The sequence below is a fragment of the Rhea pennata genome, chromosome 2, assembly GCF_028389875.1.
Source record: "Rhea pennata isolate bPtePen1 chromosome 2, bPtePen1.pri, whole genome shotgun sequence".
Classification (NCBI taxonomy): Eukaryota; Metazoa; Chordata; class Aves; order Rheiformes; family Rheidae; genus Rhea; species Rhea pennata.
This window is the reverse complement of record NC_084664.1, coordinates 99,336,219-99,362,722: the sequence shown is the minus strand read 5'-3', so window position 1 is coordinate 99,362,722 and position 26,504 is coordinate 99,336,219. Positions and strand designations below refer to the sequence as shown.

The following is a 26,504-nucleotide window of genomic DNA, read 5'->3' as shown; positions in this document are numbered from 1 at the left end:
TGCCACAGTTCAACAAAAGCACAGACAGTTTAGAATCAAAACCGATAACATTAAAGAAAACCACAAAAAATAAAAAGGCTCAGAAAGTCTCTGCATGAGTAACAAGGACATTTCCCTTTCTACTCTACAAATTTAATAAATAAGAATATGTTTTACTCTCAAAAAGCCTAAGTGCCAGGTTTGATTTCACTCACAGTTGTGGAAATACAGGATTCCTCCATGAAACTTAATGGTATTAAGCCTTATAGACCTAGACACAAGATCAGCAGTCAGGCCAAGAAGTTTCGCATGAGTATGTATCACATCTGCAGTATGGTCAGCACATAGAGCTTGGAAAGAATTGCCAAAACTCAAATATGTTTCCAAAACTACTGGAAAAAGAAAGAGGATTTGACATGTTTGGGAAAACGTTCTCAAAGAAAAAAAATAAATGGAAGTCACTGTTTCAAGCTGCAAAGAGTATACCGAAGGTGAGTAATATTTTATTTCATTAAAATATATTTTAAAAACATACTGTGTAAAAGAATTAGGATTCTCAATAATTTATTATTTACATTAGCAAATCCTGTTTGTTATTCTACAGATAGGAATGAAAAGTCCGCAGAAGGAAGGGAGCTTTACCAACTTCTTCAGGCCCAAGCAAAGCCCCGGTACAAAGAAATAAGTCCAAAATCCCTTCTCATTTCAACCCCTTCAAATTCATTTTTGCATTAGATCACAAAAAGCTCAACGAAAGGTCATGATGTTTGAGTGTTGAGCATCTGCAATTAGAGCTGGGAGTTCAGAGCACTCAGCAAGAGAGACCTCCAGAAGAGATGTTAACGTTGCACTACTCAGTAGTAAAGAGACTGCAGGGTCCAGTTCTGCTCTTGCTCCCGCTGGCTTAACTCCACTGAAATCAATGGAATTACATGACCATGAAGCCTGCATTGAGCCCAACAGGCATTTCTCAGAAGGCTAGACACGCTCCTTCAGCCAGGTTGGCAAAGGAGAGAGTGTTTATCCTACCACTGTAGACACTCTGTAGCTTATCATTAATTTTCAGTCCAAACACATAATAAATCTCATTGGCTTCCTCCCCATCCTCTGGGGAGTAATAGACATAGGGAATTATCTCTCTGTTGTAAACAACTGTAAGCATCATTCTCATTTTCTGGTTCATGTGACAATATCCAAACACCTGTCATAGCCTGCACCGTTCATAGCAGGGCAACTCAGCTTTCCCATCAGCTTTCCAGAACTCTGAAATCATTTGGGTACCAAACACTATGCAAAGTCCATTGCAATGCCAGCTGCTGTCTGCTTTACTATTTCAGGAAAAGGTAGTCACCTCTCCAGTGATTATATAAGAGCCCATGTCTAAAAGAAGTAAAGCAGTCAGTTCAAGTCTTCTGTTTCCTGGAGGCACTCAATGGTATTTCTGACATCTCATGTAAGGCACCAGTCATCTGGTAGCTGAGTAAAAAGTGACCTGCCAGACCTGCATTAAGAAACTGCAGAGGGAACTGACAAAATTCAGCTGTTTTGTTCCATCTTCTCACTTGCACAGCATAAAAAGTGTGGTCACTACATCCTGGGAAGTTTCTGGTGGCATCCTAAAAGAGAAAGCCTCAACTTGCACTGCAAGTCAGGGAACATGGGTGACAGCAAACAGCAGCACAAGTTTTGATGGCTGTGTCTGTGTGACAGTTGCCATGGACGTTGTACAGATTTCCTTGAGCCCCAGAGGCCACTGCTGCCTTGCTTTCATAGAAAGGGAGTTTGTTGTCAGCAGTGAAGCAGTTGCCTCCTAACACGATGTCTCCTTAAAACACAGTGAAGGGCCAGACCACAAAGTCACCTTTGTGGCATCCTTGCTGCAACTTCTCTGCTCTTGGTCTTGCCTGTACAGCCTTATTCACGGAGATGCAACGCTGGAGACAGCAGAGGCTATGGACAAAGAGGTTAGCTGGATGCTAGTGGACAGGGTCACTGGGCAGCCTCAGTCCAGAATATCAGTTTCAAATGGGACCAGGTGGTAATATGTCAAATTGGTGACATAGGCTGTTGGATCATCACTGTCTTCTAGCTCTGAGGTGAAGTCACTAACACTTTCAAACCTAAGAAGAAAACAAAACAAAACAAAAAATAACAAAAAGGTATTAAGTCATTGATGTTCATTTTCAAAATTTGAGTCAAAGAAATAGGAAGAAAAGAACTGAGGAGGGGGAGAAGGCTAGAATATCTGAAGACTGATCCCTGGAAACTTTGAGAATAGATATTTGTGAGGGGGGTCACTTAGAAAAAAAGGGCTGCAGACAAGAATGCTTCTGTTGGCTTCTCAAGTTAAAGTTTGAGTAAATATAACATGTGGCCTTGATTCACACTACAGCAGTGTCACAGTAGAAATAGCTTTAATGCTGATTTGTAGCTTCAACTTTGTGAAGCTCTGCAAGACAAATTAGTCCCAATTCTTTTTCCAAAGCTTTAGTGTCTTTCTCACTCCCTATCTTGGCATCCTGAAATGCAAACCCATACCAAGTTGTCAAGGAAGATCCATGCAGATCAATTCTGAATCACAAAGCTATAGTATGTCTAACACCAGCCTACATTATGCTAAGGTAATCCATTGGAGACAGTAGCAATGGCATCTACTGCCACTTCCGTGAAACAGGACACAGTATTTATTGGAGGGTTGAGACATAAATGCAAATGATTGGTCTCCATGTCCTTAAATAAACACCAAACCACTTTCTTCTAACCCATTGAAACAAATGAGCTAAAGGGTTTATTTTCCGTAAAACAGGATGGCTATTCCCTTTTAAACCTGTGCTAAAACACAGCTGCATGGCAGACTAGGAGACCAAGTTCTCCATGTCTTTCATTAGTAGTCTTTAGTAAGAGGGACTTTTGTTGCACTTCTCTAGTAAGACAGTGACTGTTCACAGCTCTTGTCATTATAATGCCTGAACTTCAGTATCTCATGATATCTGGTTATCACATTGATTTGAAGATGACCTGGATCAAAAACATTATCAATTCATTTTCATTCCCAAAGGCTCTCCTCCTACTAATAAAAGAATGATTTTCTAGAACACAGCTTCTCTTGTCAGGCAACTCTGGATACCTCTAAAAGATTTTTATGAACCTTGAGGAGCTTTCACTGTGGTATATGAACAACTGCACAGAAAGTATTCAGAGCTGATCCCATCCAGCTCCTCAGCGCATACATGTATAGAAATAAACCACAGAACTATGAGAACTGTGGTATATACCAGTAAATCATCTTTTCCTTTCTGATTTTCAAAGTTACTAGTGATGAAGGAAGGAAGTAGTAAGTGAGCTCTGGAAAAGTGAGTCACACAGCTTAGGTCCACATTCTTCCATTTGGTTCTCACAGTATTTGGTAGCAACACGAAATACCTCTGTTCCCAGCCAAAAGGAGAACGGAAACTGCCTGTGTTCTGAGTCTGAACTCAGAACTCTCACCCTTTCACTTCATAGACACCATCTCTGCATTTGGCTTTTGTACAAGGCCAAATGTTTAACACAAATGGGAAACAATGACTGCAGTATCCTTCTTACGGATCCTTGTTGTCCTCCTCATGGTATTAGATTTAGATTTTGACAACCAGAGACCATCCAAATATTAAAAAACACTCCCAAATTTAGTTTCAGTTGCTTAAGTATTTTCCTCTCCACTCCTAGCTCTTGTGTTATAACCAGAACTTTTGCAAGGATTTCCCACTATATCATTCCCTCTCACAACCAGAAGACATCAGCTCATCAAAACCTACACTTTCCTCAGTAATACATAATCCAGTTTCAAGGAGACTAGAACTTCAGGTGTAAGAAAACACCTTTCTTCATCCCAGATAGCCTAGCAGTTAAAGGCAATCATTTCAGGCCAATGTTTAAATCTCGCTCAATCAAGGCAATAGACTTGAAGAACTGTCCATTTTTTCCCCTCTTGCACTCTGTAACATTTTGAAAGATCTTGGATTCATTCTCATATAGATTGAGAAAAAAAAATGGAAACCGAAAAACAGCACATTTTGAACAGAAATTCAAGGATTTTTTCCTGCACTGCCCTGGCCTCACTATTTACTCCCAAAGTACCTTGGTAGATACACTGTCCTTAATGAGAGCCTTCTTACTGCGCTGTAGGACAACCGTTCTTCCTCAGTTTCACTCTAATCCGTTCGCATTACTGTTCACGTTTGCAAGCAAGAAAAAGAAAACAAGGTACACAGATGCCAACTCCTCAGGAACACAACTCACAGGAGTGACTGCAGTGTAAACACAGTGTGAGACAGTGCAGCTCCTCTCATCAGCCTATGTAAGAGCAGCATCTGAGCAGAACTCCTTCCGTCTACAGCTAAGACTGTAGTACCCAGCAGCAGCATTTTCTTTTCCTGTCAAGACTACGGTTTTGTTTTCCTGGAAACATTCTGTATCTAACTGCACCACCTCTGCTCTGCTTTTCCCAGAGCTCATCTCCATCCATGCAAATCCCTCCTTTGGAACGCAAGATGCTGGTGACCAGGACCAGAGGAACTGGCCCTGTAGAGTTTCTTTCAGTGTATCGCTACAGCCTTGTGTTAAACTGCTGTTAGCAAGATCTAGGTTCACAACAGCAAGTGATAAAATCCTGGCTCTTTTAACAGTTAATGGAAAGACTTCAAGCAATTACAGTGGGGCCAGAGCTGCACTCCAGCCTCTGATAAAATCCCGTTAAATTCTAAACCTTTCTGCAAACTAGCAATGATCATATTTCAAATGTGGCAAGAAAGAGCTTTATGTTCAAAGATCAAACTTCCAAGTAGCTTTTGACTGCCCTCATGACAGAGTAGGTCAATGTTTCTCATTAAAACCATGTAAATCTTTAGTTACCTGAAACACATTGATGCTATTAAAGTGAAATATCAATCACTTGCCATGACAGAAATTTGTAGGAGCTGATTTCCATGAACACCCATTTGTCAACATTGACTTAAGACCTACATAAAAGCCTTATTGGTTACAGGTCTGTGACCCCAAAATACCTACGCATATAAGGAAGTAGAAGTTATAAAAAAGACTAGCCTAACTTCCCCCCTCCTTAATGCAATACATGCGCTTCACCATGTCGCAGCATGAGGAAGCACCAGGGCAGCGGCCCAGCTTCCTTCGATTAAGCTCAAGCCTGTGATTAAGCTCAAGCATCACCCTCTGAGGGTGGTGTTTCGCCTCCCAAACAAATTATTTCCATCTTAGTAAGATACTCCATTTGTAAGGATGTTTCAGATTTCCCCAAGGGACCCCTCATGACAATCACAAGAGAAAGAAAAAAAAATCCTCTAGTGTAATTCTTACCTGGCACGACCCCTAGGACAGCTATAGCTTTTTCCATACAGACAGGACCACACTCCTATGGTCACTGATTTTCACTGCAATGATTTTATTAGTTTTAACAGAAAGAGCGGTGAAGCCTTATCAATCAGGACCTCTAACCAGTCAGAATGACCACAACACCAACCTTGCTCCTATACAACGATCAACATCTTGCTAGGGAAAAAGAAAGTTATAGTATATCTTAAGCTGACCAAATTGGTCATGAACAAACTTTACTTACAAGTGTTCTGCTGAATCTACATCCAGGTGCTTTTCTTTTCCATTGGGTATACTGTGGTCAATGACTATTGTTTCAGTGTTTGCTAAACAAAATCCATTTGATCGCATGATTTCTGTGAGGAAAAGAAAGGAAAAAAGATTTAAATGCTGGAAGCTCAAAATATGCTCTAAAAAGTTGGACAGTAAGTGTATATCATATGTAAATGACATGGTTATGAACAGGAATGTACACATAATATTAAAAAACTGTACAGGACTGCTGAAATGAAGAGTTGGGCCCCCACACTGGTTTCATAGCTTTTTACATCTGCAACCTGCCAGATCTTAAGCAATTTTATTTGCATCATCAATTCATGACACAGAGATTACACTGTGGAACACCACACATATCTCCATTGAAGCAAAGCCCCATTTCAGTCCCATTAATGCCAGTGGCAAGATTCCTATCGCCTTTAGCAGAATGGCAGCTGGTCCATAAAGTGGCACAAAAGTAAACACAAAAGTGATGGGTGATTCCTAAGAACTTGCCCCAGATGGATAAATTTCAACTATACAGTTGAATAACGTGAATTCAGCTTTCATCTAAGAGAGAGATCCCCTTCTCCCTTCCCCATCACCCACCACTCGGAGCACGACCGTGTTGGGGACAATTTGTTGTTCTGGAGAATACAAAATAGTTTTACTGTTACTGTTACTCTGCAGGTTACCTAAAAAGCTGCACCACGACCAACATGAATGCCACAGTGCTTTCTTAGCGTCCTTGCTATGACTTAAAACGAACAGCATTTCAATGCAGTGTGAACTGCTTTAGGAGTTAACACTTACTGCCATCTACTGACACTGCTGTGAGACATTGAAGCCATTTCCAGCATGCAACATCCACGTGAGGCAAATATCAACTGCCATCAGATTCCAAATTGCCGTTTCTAACTAATGCAACTCCAAAGATACTTTCCTTGATATTTGCTTGCTTGCAAAAGTAGCAATGTATCAGATGACAGTAGCCATGCTTTTAAACATTTTTATAGCATATAGTTTGAGGGCACTTCATTTCATAACTGACAGCCCTTGTTATCAGATTATTTCACATGGAAACCACTGAATATACCCTCGAGGGTCAGTGCTGAGAGCACATTCAGGCACTTAGAAGCACTGAGAGTAAACCATGTTCAGTCTTTGCTTTTGGAATGACACTAAGAACCTGCACGTGAGAAATTTTACCTGTAATTTCTACATCAACCTGGACATCATCCAAACCGCTCTAGTCACAGATGGGGCAAGACCTTTGCAGTAGGGCACTAAGGGCTCCTCTTTACAGGCACTATGCTCATGGCAGCCTGCACTCATGGGCTGGCTAAACCACCTCTCCCTAACACTCTGCATTTAAAAGTATCTTTCCAAATAGTTACTAGTGGGCTAGCATGCCTTTTATAATCTAATTTTAAAAATAGTTATTTAATATCATTAAAGATGACTAGTTTGCTCAAAATTAGAGCTCAGGATTGGCTACAAAAGTCTACCCCATGGCTAAGATTGATCTTTAAGATCATTTATATCTTTAGCATGTAAGCATATTGGCTGGCCATTAACTAATATACCATCAGTACCTATGAAAATTGTCCAGTATTTTTTGCTAAACACTTCATGTACCTCGGAAGACCATGTTGCATTTTACTCTCTGAAATAACTCTCTTTTGTTGACGCAAAAAACAGCCACTCCATTGGATAACTCCAAAACTGCAAGCTCTTAAGGAGAAGTCTAAAGTTCCTTTTAGGCCAAAAAGAAACTTTTCAATATAGAAATACAAAACTAGGCACATCAGAAGTCTACACACCTGCCAGCAATGGTCAGTAGTGGATTCAGAGCGGAAACACTAAAATAGTGCAAGTATAAAACTCCTCGCCACTATACCCGTCAGCAATGCGTTCCTTAGAAACTTTGAATCTCCACCAGAGACAGGTCTCTGCACATTTCTTCCACTTACTTGTCCAATTCCTTTTTGAAGTCATTTATACTTTTGGTTCCACAATATCCTGTTCCGGCACTTAACTGTTGTGTATGACTAGAAAACAAAACTATAACTTTTCTTTTGTTTAATACCTATTGTCTGACAATGTTAATGGATAACCTGTAGTTCCTGTGTTTGGAGGTGTGCAGGGCAATGGACTCCTGCCGTGCAGTTTTATATCCCCAGCTCTGTCACTTCTTCTCAAAGCTGAAGTGTCCTTCTCTATTTAACCTTTTTCACAGAGAAGCTGTTCCTCAGCTTGAAACCTTGTCCTTTTGTACTTTTTTTTTTTTTTTTTAATTCTATTATATCCTTTCTGAGAGGAAGAGACCAGAAGAGCACACTGTGCTCAGACAAGATGGGGAAGGTTGCACTCCTTTCATCTTTGGCTCTCCCCTCCTTTCCTAATAATGTCTAATATCCTAACTGCTGTTTATGATCTCTGCTTGGCACTAAGCTTACATTTACATAAACCTGTATCCTCAAACCAGTAACCTCAAAATCTCTCTCCTGAGTGGTAATAGTACTATCATGTGTGACTTCAGCGAAGGCTGCATTTTCCCCATGCCCATTTGTTTGCATTTATCAGTCTTGAATTTCACCTGCCATTTCATTTGCCTGAATGTGTGCTGCATAGTTGTCATTGCTGACTATATGTTCTATGCTATAAAACAGACTGTGGAGGACCTTCTGAATTGCTGGTAGAGAAAGAATGAGGGGAACAAAAAATAAAGCAATTTTCATTACGTAATTCTTGTGTTGACTGTAGGAAGCTAACCACTCTTACCTGATATTTTAACCGGACTTTGAAAGCTTGGCTGAATTTTATGGACATTGTCATTCTTTAGAACTTGATCCAATGGAGATCTCTCAAAGAACGTGAGGACAACTTCAGATCTTGAATACTGAAAAAGAGACAAAGAAACAGACACTTGTTTTTCACCAACAGTTTTCTTTGTTCACTTCCTCCTTTCCAACTCTTCTTGTTAGGATAGAAAGACTTACCACAAGCAATTGCCTGGACCTATCATTACATAGACCTGGCACTCAGCACTTCTCCAAGTTATTCAGTAAACTGCTGCTTCTCTCAGAGTCTAGAGGAGCCCACCACTTTCTAATCTGCACGAGTGCGCATTTCACCATCAAGGAGGAGTCAAAAGCCGGGCTGAATGTGAAGCTGGGCATACTCACCTTCCATGGCATGTTTATAATGGTCTTCAGAAGCTTTTCCACTTCATTAAGTCTAGCTTCTATATCATGGGCTTCTTTTATTGTGATCAGTCCTAGAAACAAAGTAAACAGATTGTGAACAAAGACAAAAGCATACTTCCATGTGCATGTACACATCAGCACCCAGAAGCAGCTGCTCAAAAAGATGTGGAATGACCAGAAAAATCATGGGTCCCAGAGGTAAATATTTTAACCCGTACTGATGATAAACCGTGTATCCCAAACTAAGGTGGGCGTACTTACAAGCATGGATGCAGGCCTGACACAAATTCATCTGTCTGATTGTACTTAGGAGTTGCAAGACAAGCAGAAGTGGAACCACCTACTCCCTCACCCACAGCTGCACTGCACAGCATTCCCAGCAATGATAACCAAACTGTCTGTTTTCTGCTTCCAAAAGCCATGATTCATCCTTTTTCTGTCAGTAAAAGGAAAAAAAAAACACACACACACAGATAAGAGGAAAAGAATAAACACAAACTAAACAAAAGTTTTCAAGAACAGTCTTGTATTTCTCTGAATGTAAACCCCAGAGGGTGGTCAAAGGATGATTTCTCAGTACCACGTTCTTTAAGTGCAAAACAAAATTTGGGGGTTTGTTTGGTTTTTTTAAATCATAGAATTATCACAGAGCTGCAGAAGGGATTGTAACGGAAATTTTGCAGGATGATGCAGTATACTGCTCCTAATTTTGAAGAGCTCAATATGGGGATCTTCTACTGTAATACTATATTTCATATGTATAATTTATAGGAAATCTGTAGCTTCACTCTCCTCTAAGAGATTTAAGGAGATGTAACATAGGTTACATGCATATATGGGTAATATGAGGAGAACCTAGCTCTAAAGCCTCCTATCCCTCTAATGCCCTTCTATTTGCCTCTGCATTTGTGTGGCTTTTCCAAGGAACAGTAGATGCATGAAAATATAACAAGCTTCATAACTGAAATAAAAAAAAAGAAGAAAAAGAAAGAAATTCAAACAGCTGCAGAAGAAAAAGACCTAATAAATCAAAATTGTCTAAATAAAAACCGAAACTAAAAATCTCTAAAAATAGAGTCTCCGAGAAACCACTTCAATATACTAAAATTGCAAGTGCTAAACACTTCTCAGAGCCCTCCTTTAAGTGCACCGGCACCTCCCTGCGTAAGAGGTTAATGCACTGCTGTGAAACACACAGAACGCAGGAGGAAACAAAATGTTTCAGTCTCCACAAATCCTTCGTGTTTGTTACTTGTGTGACATGGGCACATACAAACTTTCCAGACAAAGGTGTGACTTTTAAGCTGTCAGCTTTCCTCCAGTTATGGCTTTAAATAAAAGCAGAGATTGTCTCCAGAGTAACCCAGTTTATTTGACTCTTGTCCCCCACAAAAATAGCCTTGCTGTGCACTTCCATGATTCCCTCATTTTGCCTTCTTTTGCCAGCTTCACTACCACTCCTTTCTCCCATACAACTCTTCTGCCAGAAGACCAGAGCACACCAACAGGCATATATGCAAGGTAGCAGGGTGTCCTCTTATCGCCTGCTGTATACTGCAGTTGAGTAGCTTTGCATGGAAGTTCTCTGAAATCAAATTATCTGCATGGGCCAACTAATACAGCCTGTATGAGCTGGGCTTTGCCTTGGCATTACAGACCTGAATCATAGTCTGGTGCCCTTCATCTTCCTAACTGCTGGGCGTGAGTAGGCCTGGGTGGGACTGCTTCACCTCTCCACAAATACGCTCCCATCCCACATCAGAACAAACTTCAAACCTTTCAATGAAGAGTTTTCATCTTCCTAGAAAAAACTGCCAAACTCCTCATGGCTCAGGCACCCACCTATGATATTAGAGACACGCTGTCGCTCTGTCATAGCCCACATCAGAGACACCCCAGCTAACCACCAGCTACTGCAGGGTGCCACTGCTTCTCCTGCTAGTCCTGCCCCAGTTTGTACAAATACTGAAACACTCAGAGCAGAAACTACCAGGCTGCAGCTCCCATGCTCCAAACACCCTCACCACTGACCCACCAGGAATTTGGCACCAAACTGCTCTCTCTCAAATCTACCCTGGACCTCAGACCTTTTCCCAAATTAACATGTGTTGTTGAAACTAGTATTTTACAAGGAAGAGCGGTACTTTCAACCAAACAAGTATACTCAGAGCAGCAAAGAAAAAGGCTAAGAAAAAAATCCCTATTCCGCCAACAACACTGAGCACTCATAATATAGAAAAACTGCCAAGCAGTTAAGGTTTTCTCTCATTAGTAACCAGGGAAAGCATCTGCAGCTCCACATGGCCTTTTTATGTTTTAGCAAGAGAAATTCAGACAAGACCATCAGTCTGTGGCACTTCCACAGATCGCCCAGGAGGAGGTTTTATAGCTTCTTGTATTCACCAGGAACTTCCACCCCTTGATATTGCTCTTTCTAGTTCTTGGAAAGGAACCAGTCATGCAAACCCTCACTCCTACTTGGAAATTGGCACAGAAAACACATAATATCTGACACAACAAAGACTGCTTCTTACTGAAACTTTTAGTAATATCAGAAACAAAAGGCAGACAGTGTAGGAAGAGGTGCGAATGATGCATCTGCCTGGACAAATTCCCATGTATGTGCTTAATGATTACAGAAGCACAGCTTGGGGACATAAAGCTGATGACCTTACACAGTTAGTCACCAGGAATTCAATTTGGTTGGGTTAAAGCCTTCCTCTTCATACATCTAACAATTCACATACATGGAAACCACTTCACTGGCTATATATATATATGTGTGTATATATATATATATATATATATATATATATACACATACACACACAAATAAGCACTGTAATTTCTTCCACAATAGCCACAAAGTTTGTAAGGCCCCTATTTATCATCATTTAAAAGTCTCTAACAGTTAACAGATGCCCTCGTGGTTTCCAGTTAGTCATAGGCTATGATCCAACAACCCGTGGAATCACTGACAACCCAGCCTCTGCCCTAATCCGTGCAAGATGCTGCCTGCCTACCCAGCCAGGAGCAGCGGAGCCCTCAGCCACTCATTTCACTCTCTCTCAGCGCTTGCTAACTTGTTGCTGCTAATGACCACAGCAACATACACATGCATGAGTAACACCGTGGCTTCACGAGGTGAAGTCTCCAGTGGCAATACCAGTTTCAGGTGCTCTCAGCCACCCCTCCTGCTCATTTCCTCTCTCGCACCGTAACACCCCCCCTCCCTCAGTTTTGCCAGCATAATCAGTTGAGCAGTGAGAAATACCTCAAACTGGTATTGTCAAAGATTTTACCTCAGAAAACCCCAGCCTTAGCAGAAGAAGCAAGACTGCAGGCTAGGACACTTGCTTCGAACTCCTTTCTCACCTAGGCACTAGAATTGCACCCAAGCTTTCCATCTCTATTATCCACACTTTCTAACAACTTGCTCATACACAGAGACTCCCCTTCATGGGGGGGTTCCCCCCATCTATCTTTTTTTTTCTGTTAAAAAGCTTTGATGAAGAGGGGAAAAAATGGAAAAAAAAAAGGCCAGAGACTTTGTAGGATCTCATGACACCACAAGGCCTCCCAAATAGCCATGACACGTGCACCAGCTGACTCTGTAGATAATCAGTCCACCGCAATTCATGAATCCTGAGATGACAGCAACACAGGCTGGACGCATCCAGAGTGCACTGGATTTACTGCCCATGCACTGGCCCCATGTATAGCATCTGTATGGTAGGTATGATGGGTCCTGAAGCCTTTGTCTCCCACAGCATGGGCCATGAATATGTGCCTGTCTTTCCACTGGAGCTCGTAGACCCCATGAACCCTTATTCAGACAGTTGGCCCTAAAAGCAAAGACGCTAATAAAACAACCAGTAGCCAGGAACCAGTTGTGCTTTCTTCCACATGTTCAGGCATGCAACAGAGCTGAGTGCAGAGCCGGGAAATCTCTCAGTGAGGTCATGGTGAAACGCTGTTCTCATGCCTTTTCCTCTGCCCTGACTGCTGTCTGACTGCTAATTGAAAACATGTGCAAACTCCTCCCAGGAAACTTTGCTCTCTGTCTTATTACGCATACTGCACTTGGACAATTAACTATCATTTCAAGCAATTTAAATGGTATAAACACCTATGTTTATAGGGCTTGAGGTAAACTGGAGCCCCTCTGGCTCCTTCTTTACCCACAAGACCTTTTGCCAAATACCACAGACTTCTAAGATTTCCTCACTCTGAGCACAAGGGAGCCTACACACTGGGTCATGGGAGGGACAGCATAGGCGCACTGTATAAATGGAGGTGGTGCCTGTCTATATGGGGGATATTTGCTTTTAGTAGGCTTCTGCTCTGCACACAACTCCCATAGCCAATGAGCTAATTTTAAGAAAGGAGGAGAAAATTCCTTTGGCATCTCTGTCCTTTTCCTGACTGAGAGCCTCAAGTAAATTCCTTCAGTCTGGATGAATACTATTTGCTCACAGTTTGAGACCATGCATACATAGCAACCTTACACATAACAATATATCTCTGGAAAACCGCAGCACAAACAACAATATAGGTCTGCAGAGTCCCTCCTGCTCTGGGACTCCTGTGTTGGAGACAGCTGCAGGAGAATCGGTGATCAGGCAACCAGCTGTACCTGACAGGCTGGGTCATGGCGTGGGAGAGAGGCCCAGAGCTGAAAATAAGCAAGAAACAAGCTCAGCAGAGGAGGAGAATAAACTAGGAGCCAACTATTGATGTCATCGCACAAGCCTTGATGGGTCTGTAATATTCCTGCGATGTGAGCCATCAAATCTGCAACTAATGACAATCTGGCAATCACATGCTCTGATGCTGTATGCTTGTACTAAATGAAGGAATGCTCCGCGCATGCTCCACGGCTTGTAATGAAATCACAGTGCAATCTTGATGACCGATGTTCATGATGAGCAAATTGTCTCATTAATCCTCTAGTGTCTTCCAAGGAAGAGGGAGTTTATGACTAAGGCAGGTACATCTCACACACTGCCTCTCAATGATGACACAAAGAAGTCTGTTTTTCTAGTGATGTGTTGCTGTGTGCAAATCGTTAGGTATACGTGACCTCAAAGTGTGGGCAAACCCTGTTCCTTCAGTCTGAAGGACTCCTAGTCAGAAGAGAAACAAAGAATGTCAAAAATCTCCTATTTTCTCAATATTAATTAAATAACTATGTGCTGAGGGAGCACAGAGGCTGAAGTGTACTATCAGGAGATGTGCAAGATGGAGTGGGATTACTATTAAATACTATGTACTGTAAGATGTATATGAAGATTAAAATATTGAATTGAGCCCTCCTCACCTAATCCTGTCTTCATGATCTATGAAGAAGCCCACAGAACAGATACCAAAGTGAAAAAAGGAATAGTAGATAAATCTAGGAAGAAATCATACCACATTTTGCTAAACCCATACTGCAAGAAAGATTTAAGGCCTATAGATTCAGATCTTGAGCCCATCCTCGCTCAACTTCTTTTTTTAATCTTCTACCCTCCTTCTTCTCCTCAGATATGTTCTAACACATGTACACCAGCACAACTCAGGATGAGGACAGAACAATAGCAGGAAGATCCCAGCCATGAGAAGGTATACACAAAAATCACAGAATAATGTACACTGGAAGGGAGGTCAAGTTGTCATTTGATTCAATCCCTACCTCAAAGGAGGGCCAATATCAAAATCAGGCTGCTCAGGGTCTTGTCCAGTCAAATTTTGAACATCACAAGGATGGAAATTCCACAATATAATGCAGGAACTGAAGCTACTGAGTTGGGACAGGGATGACGTCTGAATGGTGGCAGCTCAGCTCAATCGTTCCTCCTGTTTTACTCCCCTGCATTGCTTCCCATTTCCTCCCCTCTGCTGAACTGAGCTCTTTTCAATACCATTTTAGCTACCTTGCTTCATGGCCACTTTGCCTCTCTCTTCCCAGCAGTTGTCCTAGTAACATCCCTTCCTTCCACACACATACATTTCCTGAACCTTGCTGTTCTGGAAACTATAGCATTAGCAGTCTTAGACTGGACTCTTAGGAGGACAAAACAGCTCCCACCTATTACTGCCTTGCCTCTGCATGGACAGGAAGAGGATCTATAAAGGTTGTTACAAGGACAAAGGACATCTAAAGGTAAGATATTCAAAAAGAATTGTTTCACACAACTTTTCTTCAATAATTCTGCAACACCACAGGAATCTCTTAAGTCCAAAAACTGAGATGATCCAGAGAAGAATAGAAAATTACAGACAACCAGGGATATCAGATCTCCAGTCACTAGAGACCACGATCATCACTTTTCTGTTCTCTGCCAGTTATTTACACTGTCTTCTGGAGCATTAGGTTCTCATCACTAGAGATAGGATCCTAGAGCTACCTATGGCCTAATCTGACTTAATTTGGTGACTCTGGCTCTGGCAAATCCTTTTCTATCTCTTATTCTATGATATTAGGATTTTCTAATTCTGTGACACCCCTCTCTTGAAGCAGATATTCTTGTCCCTTCCCCTCATGGGGAAATCCATCCATCTTGTGTGTCCCTACAGTCCCTAAGCCATTATGAAAGGTTTACTATTCATGCAATATCACTAACAAGACCTACCTTGGTGGCATTTCCTAGGGAAAAGGTATGATACAGCTGAAAAGATACACAGAGGGTATGGGTTTTTGAAATTTGTTGCATGTTGTGCTGGCCTTCTTAAACTTGATTGTTGAGGGAGAAATTAGGAACAGAAGCAAAAATATGGATGAAAGAAGGTACTATTGGAACAACCGTCCAACTGAAATTCCCCAAAGCAGGGGTTACAAAGCAGAGTAACCACAGAGTGAAAGGAAGTGACTGTGACTACTTAAGAAGTGGCGTGCCCAAGTAATCATGCAAAGCACGGGAAGCAAGTTAAAAGCAGAAAAGTCCAGGCCTTCAGCTGATGGACATGCATTATTAGTTATGAGACCTCCCAGGAGCTCTTTAGGGAGAATGGCACCTGCCACGGACAGCATTTGACAGACAGACTTTCCCAACACAGCCCCCTGTTTTGATGCCTGATGCAAAAACAACAGAAACATGTCAAAGAAGCTTGAGATAAAAGTGAACAAAACAGTCAGAACTTGACGAAAAATACAAGCTCCTACAACCATTCGTAGTGATGGTTTTTAATCACCTGAGAACTATCAGGATAAAAATAACTCACTTCCTTTCCTCTCCACCAACATCCTCCAAGACATGTTGCCTCAGTCCATCACAAAGACAGCTTGTGCCTGTCATTACAATGACACAAAAAGTTTAATTTATCTTCAGTGTTAAGATGAACCATGAAACTCAACCAATTAAAAAAAAAAAAACACAACCCAGAAGCCCCATACTTAATTTCAGTTAAACAGTGCTGCTGGAGTCTGATAACTAAGAGCTGCATCCTTTGTCTGCCAGACAGAAGCTCTGAGCAAGCTCCACTAATGAACTGTTGACAATGTCAACAATGGAGAGAGCACAATAGATGTCGTGTATTTATCTTACTGTCACAGCACTAAAACAGCTGCTGTCCGTGGAAACCACTATGTTGCCTCTGTGGAGCTCCCACTTCTCATAAATCCAACTCCCAGATGGTCTTGTAAACAACAACAACAGCAGTATACTGTAGCATATATAATAAGTTAGGAATACAACATCCACAGCAAAATGTGCAGAAAACACAGCATTCCTGGGCTGAATCTTTTCTTCGGGAACTGCCTTATGTTTCATGAAAGTTCTTCAAGCTGCAGCCCTGGAGGAGCTGCCCTTGTGCTTCATGGTGCACAGGAACCCTGATACAGAAAACAGCTGATCATCTGCTTCCCACAGCAGGCAACCAAGCTGGAGGGCAGACACAATCCACAGAGCTAGAGTTCAGCATTAGTCATCTGTGAAGGGTCTGCTACAGGTGAAGAGTGAATTCCTCTAAGCCATGAGGCAAGCTACAATGCAAAGTTTCTACAGAAAATCTCCACTGCCACGGGGTAACTTTTACAGGCTGAAAGAGGTTGAGAACCAGTACAGCAGAAGATTATAAAAAAGTTCTCATGAGCCATGGATAAGCAGGGATGCCAGCAGTCTGGGGAGAGAAACCTGAAGGCAAAGAAAAAGGAACAGAAAGCAGTTCAGGGAAAACAACTTGGGGGGGGGGGAGAAAAAAAAAAACAGAGATAAAATAACAAAAAGAGAATAAAGAAAGGTTAAAAAAAAAAACAAAGGGAAACAAAACACAGAGCAAAGTGAGTCAGGGGAGAGATAGAAAGAAGGAAGGGGGAGGGAAACAGCAGTTTGGAAAGAGAAGTCTCATCTGGTAAAATAACCTTGTAGGACTGAGGAGAAATTCTGATTTGACAGCTTGGTGTATCTGAGCAGCATCAGGCACTACATGCAGGTACAACACAAGCAGCCACACTGGAAGAGCATCTGAGCTTTCAAAAGGCAACATAACATTATTATCAGACAGTGAAATCCTAGCAGACTAGTATTGCCAGAAAACACCCTACCTGTCTAAGGGAAAACTTGAAAAGATGAGCTCTTCTGGCTTCCTTCTTCAGCATTTAAGGGTCTGATCCTGCCCACACTGAAGTAAGAGGAAGGCATTTGATTGTATGAATTGGATCAAGCTCTAAGAGAAATCTTAACCAAGAAGTTCTGAGAAGTAATATTTATCAGGAGAAACAGAAATGAGAACTTTTCCAGGTTTTTATTTCATTTCCAATATCTATTGGGCCTCTTGCAACTCTTTCTACACCACCAAATTTAAGCCAGCTCCTCAGCCCATAGCGCTGCCTTTCTCATGAAGAGTTATTTAAATACAAAAGTCATTCATTTCAAAGACACAGAAGCAGGCAGATTAGTAACAATTAGGCTGTGTTCTAGCTCTGTTAATAGTGAACCAGCCTGTGTTCTTCCATGATCCTCTTTGGTGCATTTGCCTAGGCCAAGGGATGGGCACATTTCAGACAAATAAAATACTGTAACATCACAGTGAATCATACTTAATCACCCTGAAGGTATGCATATATCTAACCTTGTTTACCACCTTACTAGTGAGATAATTTGAGTTGTTGAATGTCCTTGGCCTTTACCATCATAATACACTCCAGATGCACACATGCAGTGCGCTCTGCCATGTGCTGTTATTAACATATTCAAGAGCAGATTGTGTGAAAGCCATAATCTGCTGAAACCAACAATAATTGCAACAGCCAACTATTACTAATATTGCTGACGTAGTAAAAATGTCCATCTTAAGAAGTTAATAACATCAAATAGCTCAAGCTTTCACTTCTCAAACATATCCATTAAATGTTACATACTGTAGTTTGACTAAGCTGTAGGAAAATTCTAGTTCCTTTAATGGTATTTAATCAAATCTGTAGGAATTTTGGATTCCTTCAATGCAATGCAAATTTGGTTTGCAATGTTTCACCACTTCCTCCAGATAAAAGGCACAACTAATATTCAGTTACTTTCAGAAAGCCTAAGGTAAGCACACATACACACATATATAGTGTGTGTATATACATATATATGTATATGTATACATACAGAAATATTCACACACATGAATGCGTATGACTGAAAGCTAAGACACACAAGAGTGTGAGATTGTCAAGTGTCCTTGTTGGGCTAAATACACTGAGCTTTAGTGTGGGCAGTAAGCCCTCTGCTGTAAAAGAGAACATTAAGAAATTGTACTTACCCCAAAAGTTTTCTAAAGATAGGACATGCTCTATGCAATCTCTACTTCTAGCCAAAGCTTTGCTTAGGTGTCATTTGGTTAAATGAGATTTTTTATGTATCCACTAAAAGGCTGCAGCCAGTCATCTTAAAATGTTGGTATGATTAAATGTTCTGTATGCAAAGAAGCACATCTATGTCCCATCCCTGCAAAATAATTTTCTTTAGAGCAGCTTAATTTTAAATAGAGTATTACTGAAACTGTGAATTGCACCATGACTGCTTAGAAATTACTCCTGACTTTCATTCCATCTTTGTTGCAAGCTTAACCTCCACCTCCCAACCAAACTGAATAGATCATGATCTCCTTATATTAGGTTTCAATTTCTCAAATCCTGGACGGATGTTTTGCTCATTCCAGATTCTACCGAAGTTGGTACGTCTATTCCTGGAGACAAGGATAAGGGAAGGTTACTGGCTCAAGGTTTTATGAAGGAATTGAGTCTAGCAGGCGGAGGATGCTTAGTGTTTCTAGCTGTTCATGCACAAATAGTGTATGCTATCTGGGACTGTCAAGCAAAGCTATCAGTATTCCAGTGCAAGTGATTATAATCCTATCCGGCTGCATCTGCACAAACAAAGCCTCAGAGATACATGAAAACAGTTCAATATTTTGCAAAAGCTGCAACACATTCTGAAGCAGGGGAGGAACCACGCCGACTGGCGACACTAAGGAATGCAAATGGATTTAGGGAGCGCAGGGCCTCCTCTGCCTTCAGCAGTGTGGAGGGGCAGGAGAGCAGGGCCAGCAAGGACTCAGTTACTGAGCTGAGTTTATCTCTGGCCAGACTCAGCTCACACTCCAGCTACAAAACTATTTTTCAAAAGCCCAGAAAGTCAGCATGTGCAAGCATTACTTGTGCTCCGGGAAGCTCAAATTTTAGTGATCCTGGCAGTTGTGCCCTGCTGTTCTGGTCCCACTGGACACCCTCTAAAGCAAAGGTCCAGGTGCCACACACACTTCAAGGCACTGCTGCTCAGCATTACCCCAGCTCCCGCCTGCACCCAGGTGGGGGTGACAGTCCCCCTTGGGCATACAGCTCCTCAAGGCTTGCCCGACCCTCCAGCCTAGAGCAGCAGCAGATCCCAGGTTGTCATTCCCCTTAAGCAGTGTATTCCTGCTGTCTGCAGAGGGCACTCAGGGCTTGCAAGTGTTAGCAGAATTCACCAGCTATCAGCTGAGAAGAGATGCCACATCCAAGGAATGAGAATGAGCAAGAGCAACCCGAATGAGTCATTTTCCATTACCAGCGGGTGAAAGGACAGCGACTCCTACGACCACGGAGCACAGCAGAAAGAAGGTTAGGAGAGGAAAAGATATAAATATGTTTAAACCAAACAAAAAAGAGACACCATCAGAGGTTAGTGATGTGGTAGGAGAAAAGAAGCAACTGCAAGTGACAGAGCCCACAAAACATGTCTCACTTTAAATACCTGTCAGAAAACACACTTGGCTACTTAACCTGGGAAACACCCTCTCAATGCTACCTTCTGTCTCAAGCAACAGAAGCTGCTTCCATAAAAGTAAGTCTCAGAAATAAATCCGGTGGATTTATATCGGTATCAGCCCCTAAAATTTCAAAACTCAGTTGCTTTGCAAAGGGGTTCACGTTTGCAAGGTTTAAAGAGAAACTGAGAGCAGCAGAGAATTTCCCCATTCTCCCAGAGGAAAAAAAAAATGTACACAACATATTGGCTTCTCCCTGTTCCCGTTTAATCAAATCATTTAAATGGTTACTCAGACAAGTGGAGAGACTGGAAATGATAAGCACACATCAGGTTTTAGATAAGCAGATCCTCCACACCATCTTATATGCTTGAAATATTTCAGAACAAAACCCATGAGATGAACCTAAAAGAAAGATCCCCAAAGCACCAAGCAAATTAAAACCAAATCCCACAAAGATTAACAGGTACATTTTGCCTCTGCACCCATGGGCCTGAGCATGAGTGATATCCCTTGAACTTGGTTCTTTGGAAGCTAATACAGAAGAGGAATATGGCTTTAACTGCTGGTGCAATTCCTCTGTTTTCAAGAAAGTTATGTGAGGAATTATTTTAGCTCCCTGAGTTGCTCCATCCACTGGCAAGCGCTGCAGCTTTTTTTTTTTTTCCTCCTTGTGGCAAACAACATACATACCAATGCGCAGAGATTTTTCAGCTCCAGCCCTGCTCCCGCCACCAAAATCCCCCCTCACACATCCCTGGGGAAACGTCGGGGAGATGCTGACAGCAAGGAGGGCAGCAACAAGGCCCCCTTTGACCCCCCAAAACACAGCCCACGCCACCACATCCCCTCGCAGATGGGGACACCCGGGGGGGGGGGTGTCTGGGCCACCTTCCTGCGGGAACCCCGACTTCCCCTCTTCTGTGGGGGCTCACCCCCGGGACTGCAGGGCAGCCTTTCACCTCCGCTTTGCATTTATTAAAAAAAAATAGTAAAATAAAGCCCCAAGAGGGACTTCCAAGCCCAAAACGCCTCCGTGGCTTTCCTGCCCCCCGCCCCGCGCGCCCGGTGCCGTCCCACAGGCGGAGGCTATTCGGGCCCCGCTCTCCCCACGCGGGGTGGGGGGCAGCCGCCCGGCCGCCTCCACCCGCCCCGGGCAGAGGCAGCGGCCGAAAGCAAGCACGCAAAAGGGGAAAGAAAGAAAGCAAAGAAGAAAGAAAGAAAGAAAAAGAAATAAAAAAAAAAGGAGAAGAAGAAGAAGCGGGGCTCGGCCCCCGGGGGTGCTCAAACCTTGGAGCAAGGGGGACCGGGACAGCTCGGGCCGGTCCTCGGGGAAGGAGTCCAGGAGGCGCTTGAAGAGGCGGCCCAGGTCGGAGTAGCTGCGGTGCAGGTAGAGGACGTTGCGGTCCGACCACTCCGTGCGGATCTCGTAAAACTCCTCCTCGTCGCCCCGCCGGCTGATGATGAGCCGCCGGATGCCGTTCACCCAGCAGCCCCGCACGTACATGTTCACCAGCGAGGTGCCCTCAAACACGGCCGAGGCCATCCCGCCGCCGCCGCCGGCGGAGGGCGAAGCGCACCGCCCCGCGCTGCCGGGGCGCTCCCAAGTTAAGAGGAGGAGGAGGAGGAGGAGGAGGAGGAGGAAGGCGGGACGGCGGTGCCACCCCCCTGCCGCTGCCACTGCCCGCCGCGGCCGAGCCGCCTCCCGGCGCTGGAGGCAGGGCCCGGCGGCGGCGGCCCGCAGACGGCGGCGGCCCCGCGGCCGCCCCCTCTCCCCCGGCGGGGCCCGGGCGCCCCCGCCGCCGCCGCCCCCGGGAAGGCGGAGCCCCGACGGGGCTGCGCCCCCCGCCCCGCCGAGGGGCCGCGGGACCCTCCTCTTCCTCCTCGGGACCACTTCGCCGACGCCACGCACACGACGAGGTCCCCCCCCCCCCCAGTGACCTTAGAAGTTGTTTCTTTTTCTTTCTTTTTTTTTTTTTAAAAAAAAAAAAAAAAAAAAAAAAAAAAAAAACTTCCAGCTCGGCCAGCTGAGGAAGGAAGGGAGGGAGAAAAACAAAACAGTTTATGCTGCCTCTAGCTTCTTCATGGGAGACTGTCAGCCCCCAGCACTCTACGCAGTCTAAAGGCAGTTCTCTGTGCTGTGAGGTTCCTACAGGGAGACCCCAGCAGCAGAGCCAGCACCTCCCGAGAAAGCGGGCTTAGGGGGGGCTGCAGCAGGGGCAGAGCCTTGGAGCAGGGCTGTCCCGGGACTGGAAGCTCATCCGTCACCTACCGGAAAAGCAAGCGGAAGAGCAGAAGTTGCTGATGGCTGGGATATGCTTGGCCTTTTCTGAACAGGCCTGTGGGACAACATCCCCGAGGAAGACTGCAGCTGTGTCGCTTTCGAGCGGGAGGCCTGCGCTCGCAAGCACTTGCCCTCCTTCCAACGCAGACTCCAAGCAGGGTCTTAACAGATACGGGGTGTGCGGAGAGCTCGCCAGGGCTGCCACCGGCTGGCTGCACCTGAAGCAGTCAAAGCCAGTCATCTGTCAAAGCTAGAGAGAGGGGGGCATTTTACAGCAAGGAAGTGTGGAGGAGACACCTGGATGTCTGAAAACCTCTAAAAGTTGCAAAGTTAAGATACAATTACTGAACATGAAGTAAATGACAGCACAGAGCTGTAGGATGCATCCCCCAGGACTGGCCTCCACTTGCAGGTTGGGGCCTCTGGCACTGAGCTTTGCGCTTTGCTGGGGCTTGGCCGTGCTGGCGGCGACTTTCCTGGCTTATTCATTCAGTGGTTGAGGACGGAAGAGATCCTTCCTGTTGGGGTGTTTTTGAGAGGCTGGAGGTTGTTGTACTCACACTCTGCGTTATCGAAATAAAGCTGGTTTGCCAGCGTGACATCTGCAGGTCCTGAGGCCAGGAATTCACACGGTAATGGTTCAGTTACTGTTTAACAACTCAGAAAAATCAGCAGAGCCCACAGACAAGAGCCCTGTTACAGATACCAACCAGCCAAGTGGTACTGGGAAAACACCCCAGCTGGATCAGCTTGGGACAGTACAAATAAGCACAAGCTGCGTGAGGCAGGGGATATACAGAGGGGAAAGATGTTTAACAGCTTTTGGAAAGTGCAGGGAATAGCTGAATCATACACTTTTCATTGTATAGGATATTGCTGATAATTGGCTAAATCATTCTGAAGCCTCATGACATGATGATAAATCAATGCCAAACCAAAGAATAGTAACATGCCCCAGTCTCCCTATTCAAATAATTGCATTTTAGTTCACTTTGAAGCGTAATCATATGGTAAGAAAACAAACAACTGAGCCATACTATTCCAAACAGAAATGCACTTGTCTGTTTACTATTTTCCCACTCTACAACATTGGCAGACTTTTCATTAGAAGAGAAATCTAAATTTTTTAAAACAGGTTCAGTGATACTGAAGCTGTTGAACCGGGACCTGAAGCATGCTGAGCCGATTCCCACCAAACTGACTTCACTGAAAACAGGATTGGGCCTGTAGCTACTACATAGAAGTAAACTAAATAGACGACCTAAAGGCATATGCAGAGCAGAATAATATACTCTGGCATGGAGTAAAACGTGGGTAAGTGCTCACCCACTTCACCTTGGCTCACCACAAAAGGGTTTGCACAACACCAGCAGGCTAGACACCTCTTGTGTACTGGGTATTAGCTGTTCAGGGTATTCAGTGTGGTTTCACAGGAGAGGAATTGCTTTGCAGCGTAAGAAGATCTCAACACAGTTCTTTTTGTTCGAGAGAGGCCTTGGTAATCTCTCCTCTTGTTCCAGTACATGGTGGTCTCCCTGGTTCTTCCATGTAAAAACAAAACAAGAAAATAAGATGCCTTCTCTTCTAACAGTCACTGTGGTAGCCCAAAATAACCACACGTCCTAAGGAAGTGAAACTTCTCGGAAGAGAACTGCAAGACTAACTCCCCCCCTTTTTTTGGTTTTGTTTTGTTTAAGATGCCAGCCTTGTGTTACTTATAACTGTTTAAGCAGCGAAAACACTTGACTTGTGAGCGTTATTCACTCCTACTGGTATTTTTCTCCTTCACAATAGAATGAATTTTGCCATTGTCAGTCTGCCCATGTGTAACTCAGCAGACCTCAAAGGCTCTCAGCAGCTTGGAAGAGCTCATGCTACGGCCTGATTCTGCAAGATCTTGGTCAGGGGTCCTCAGCTTCGGCTGGGTTATGGGTGGCATCCACCATCCTATAAGCTTAGGCCAGCTCCAGTATTAAATATTTGATTCTGTTTTTCAGTATTGGTGCTGCCCTTCCAACTGAATTAAAATATTCAAATCACACAGATCCTATGTGCCTGTCACTGCCTGCTCCTGGAAAATGAGCCTGTGCCAAAAATTTTGCATCTAAAGTGCTTGACGCTGACAAACTGACGCCAGCTCCTGATTTTTAGAAGTACAAAAGGTAGAAGTACTCACATGCCTAATGCCTCACAGGTACACAAGCATTTGCTGGATGGGTTCCTTATTCCCCAGTGACTACGGTATTGCTGCAGAAAAAGGAATCTTAATCCAGTAAGTGCATGAAGCATGAGATACCCTTTTCAGAGTGCAAGGATAAACTGTGGCAGAGCTGTAAAACCTATCACAGACCACTTCTGCCATGGCCACCTTGTTGCCTGCGGCCTGGTTGATGACCACTGTAATTTAATCTTGTTCTCAGCTCAAGCAGCTGGATACATCCTTCTACCTACCAGGTACACTCTTGAGCCTCTCTATCACAGCATTGTGGTCCAAGCCAGCCACTGAATCTGGGTAAAACTGCTGTACCTGAAGGCTGGCTTAGTAATAACTCTGTTACTGATTGGCTGCATAAAAGTTCTGCTGGAAAATGTTCACACACAGAAAATAAATATTTGCAGTAGAGCACTGGTCCAAAGAGCAAGGCAGGTCTCACAAGATTATCTGCACCATGGGATGGAAAATGGATATTTGCAAGGATGGATAATCACAAGGGACACAAACATTTTGCAAATAAAAATATCTCTTACTATCAGCACCTTCTATTGTTGCTATTCAAATTGTATTTGTTGTGCACTTTTAAAAGTAAATAGAGAGTGGTCATTTGCATTGGGCTAGTCTTTCATGTATATGCAGCATGGGCAGAGACACTACATCTGCTCTTCATCAGAAAATGGGAAACATATTTGTCTTTTCTTTAAAAATGGCTTTTATTAGAAGACATGCATATTCCTTTGTGTGTGACATGTAGGTTACTATTTTCAATTTTAACTGTAGAGACAAAAATAATTAATAGCAATTGCACCTTAGAGATTAAAGATGGCAGCTAAGTATGCATTTTATCCCCTGTATTGTTGCGATCTTATTTGCTTGTTACATTCAAAAAATACTACTGGAATATATGTATTTTCTTGGCCAGTTATTATTTTAATTTCTACCCAAAATGTTTCCAGTTTTGCATTTTACTATCACATACTGGTAATCAGTTTCATGCATTTAAAACACATGCACCATACCTACCACCCATAATGTTAATTTGTTAAATGGGTTGCTAAAATGATCCAGGCCCTGCGAAGATTACTCTAGCCACAAATTGACTTTCAAATCTTCAAATGATGAAAACAAAAAGTGGTGCAGCAAAATTACCTAAATTGCAGAAAAGACTTGGGCCAAATCTCCATCTTTGGCCTGGGTTACAGAGGTGAGAGGTGTTGCAGAGTGTCTCTGGAGATAGTTCTCATGGAAGAGCCAAGACTGAGCTCAAGAACAGAGAAAGGCTGTGACTTGAAAGCAGCCTGATTTTGGCAGCACTATTAGGAGATCCTTCTGCACCACAGTAACTGCTCCGGTGCATATGGCTGCTGGGATCTGGGTAAAAACCACAGTGTTGTGGCATGGAGCAGAAGTGAGGAGCCAGGGGCAGATAGGTACTCCTTCAGCTGCTACTGCCACCTCAGCTGGACTTTGGGGAAAAGCTGACTTGAGGAAGGAGTCTAAATAGCTGAGATGCATGACCCTGGGAACAGGCTAGAGGTGAGGTGAGGATAATGCCTGTGATGGGGAAAAGAGGTTTTTCTGGTTGTTAAAGTTTTCATTTGCTCAAGGAAGCCGACTTTACACATTCTTGAAAATAACCAAAAATTGCATCCAGGGAGTCTGGCTCCATCACTAATTTCTCATTCTAACTGGAATGGACATTCAAGACTCAAATATTTTAGCAAGCCACTTAAGTCAAAAAGCAGTAGCAGCTCCTGTGCCTGGAGTCACCAGAGATCTTCTGCCTCTCCTGCGGTTTTGGAAGATCATTCCTGCTGTGAAAAAATGCACAGTGAAGAATATTTCTAGGACTCCCTCCTCCAGCAGATTTGTAAACACAGGAGACCTGAACCTTTGCAAAGAGAGTCAGTTAATCTCATTCTGCTCTGCTGTCACTGCAGTACTGAAACAATTGAAAAAAAATTCACCTATTCCTCATGTT

The 26,504-nt window shown here is 43.3% G+C and overlaps 1 protein-coding gene across 1 annotated transcript; it reads right to left on the bottom strand.

The window, feature by feature from the left end:
- Window positions 1-462: 462 nt before the first annotated feature.
- On the bottom strand, window positions 463-21,679 carry PXDC1 (PX domain containing 1). Its single transcript, XM_062570019.1, has 5 exons — window positions 21,315-21,679; window positions 8,793-8,884; window positions 8,389-8,506; window positions 5,594-5,705; window positions 463-2,099 (listed from the first exon to the last, which is right to left on the bottom strand). Exons 1-5 carry the CDS (start codon window positions 21,568-21,570, stop codon window positions 1,982-1,984), a joined length of 696 nt encoding a protein of 231 aa, XP_062426003.1. The 5' UTR covers window positions 21,571-21,679; the 3' UTR covers window positions 463-1,981.
- Between the last annotated feature and the right edge of the window lie 4,825 nt (window positions 21,680-26,504).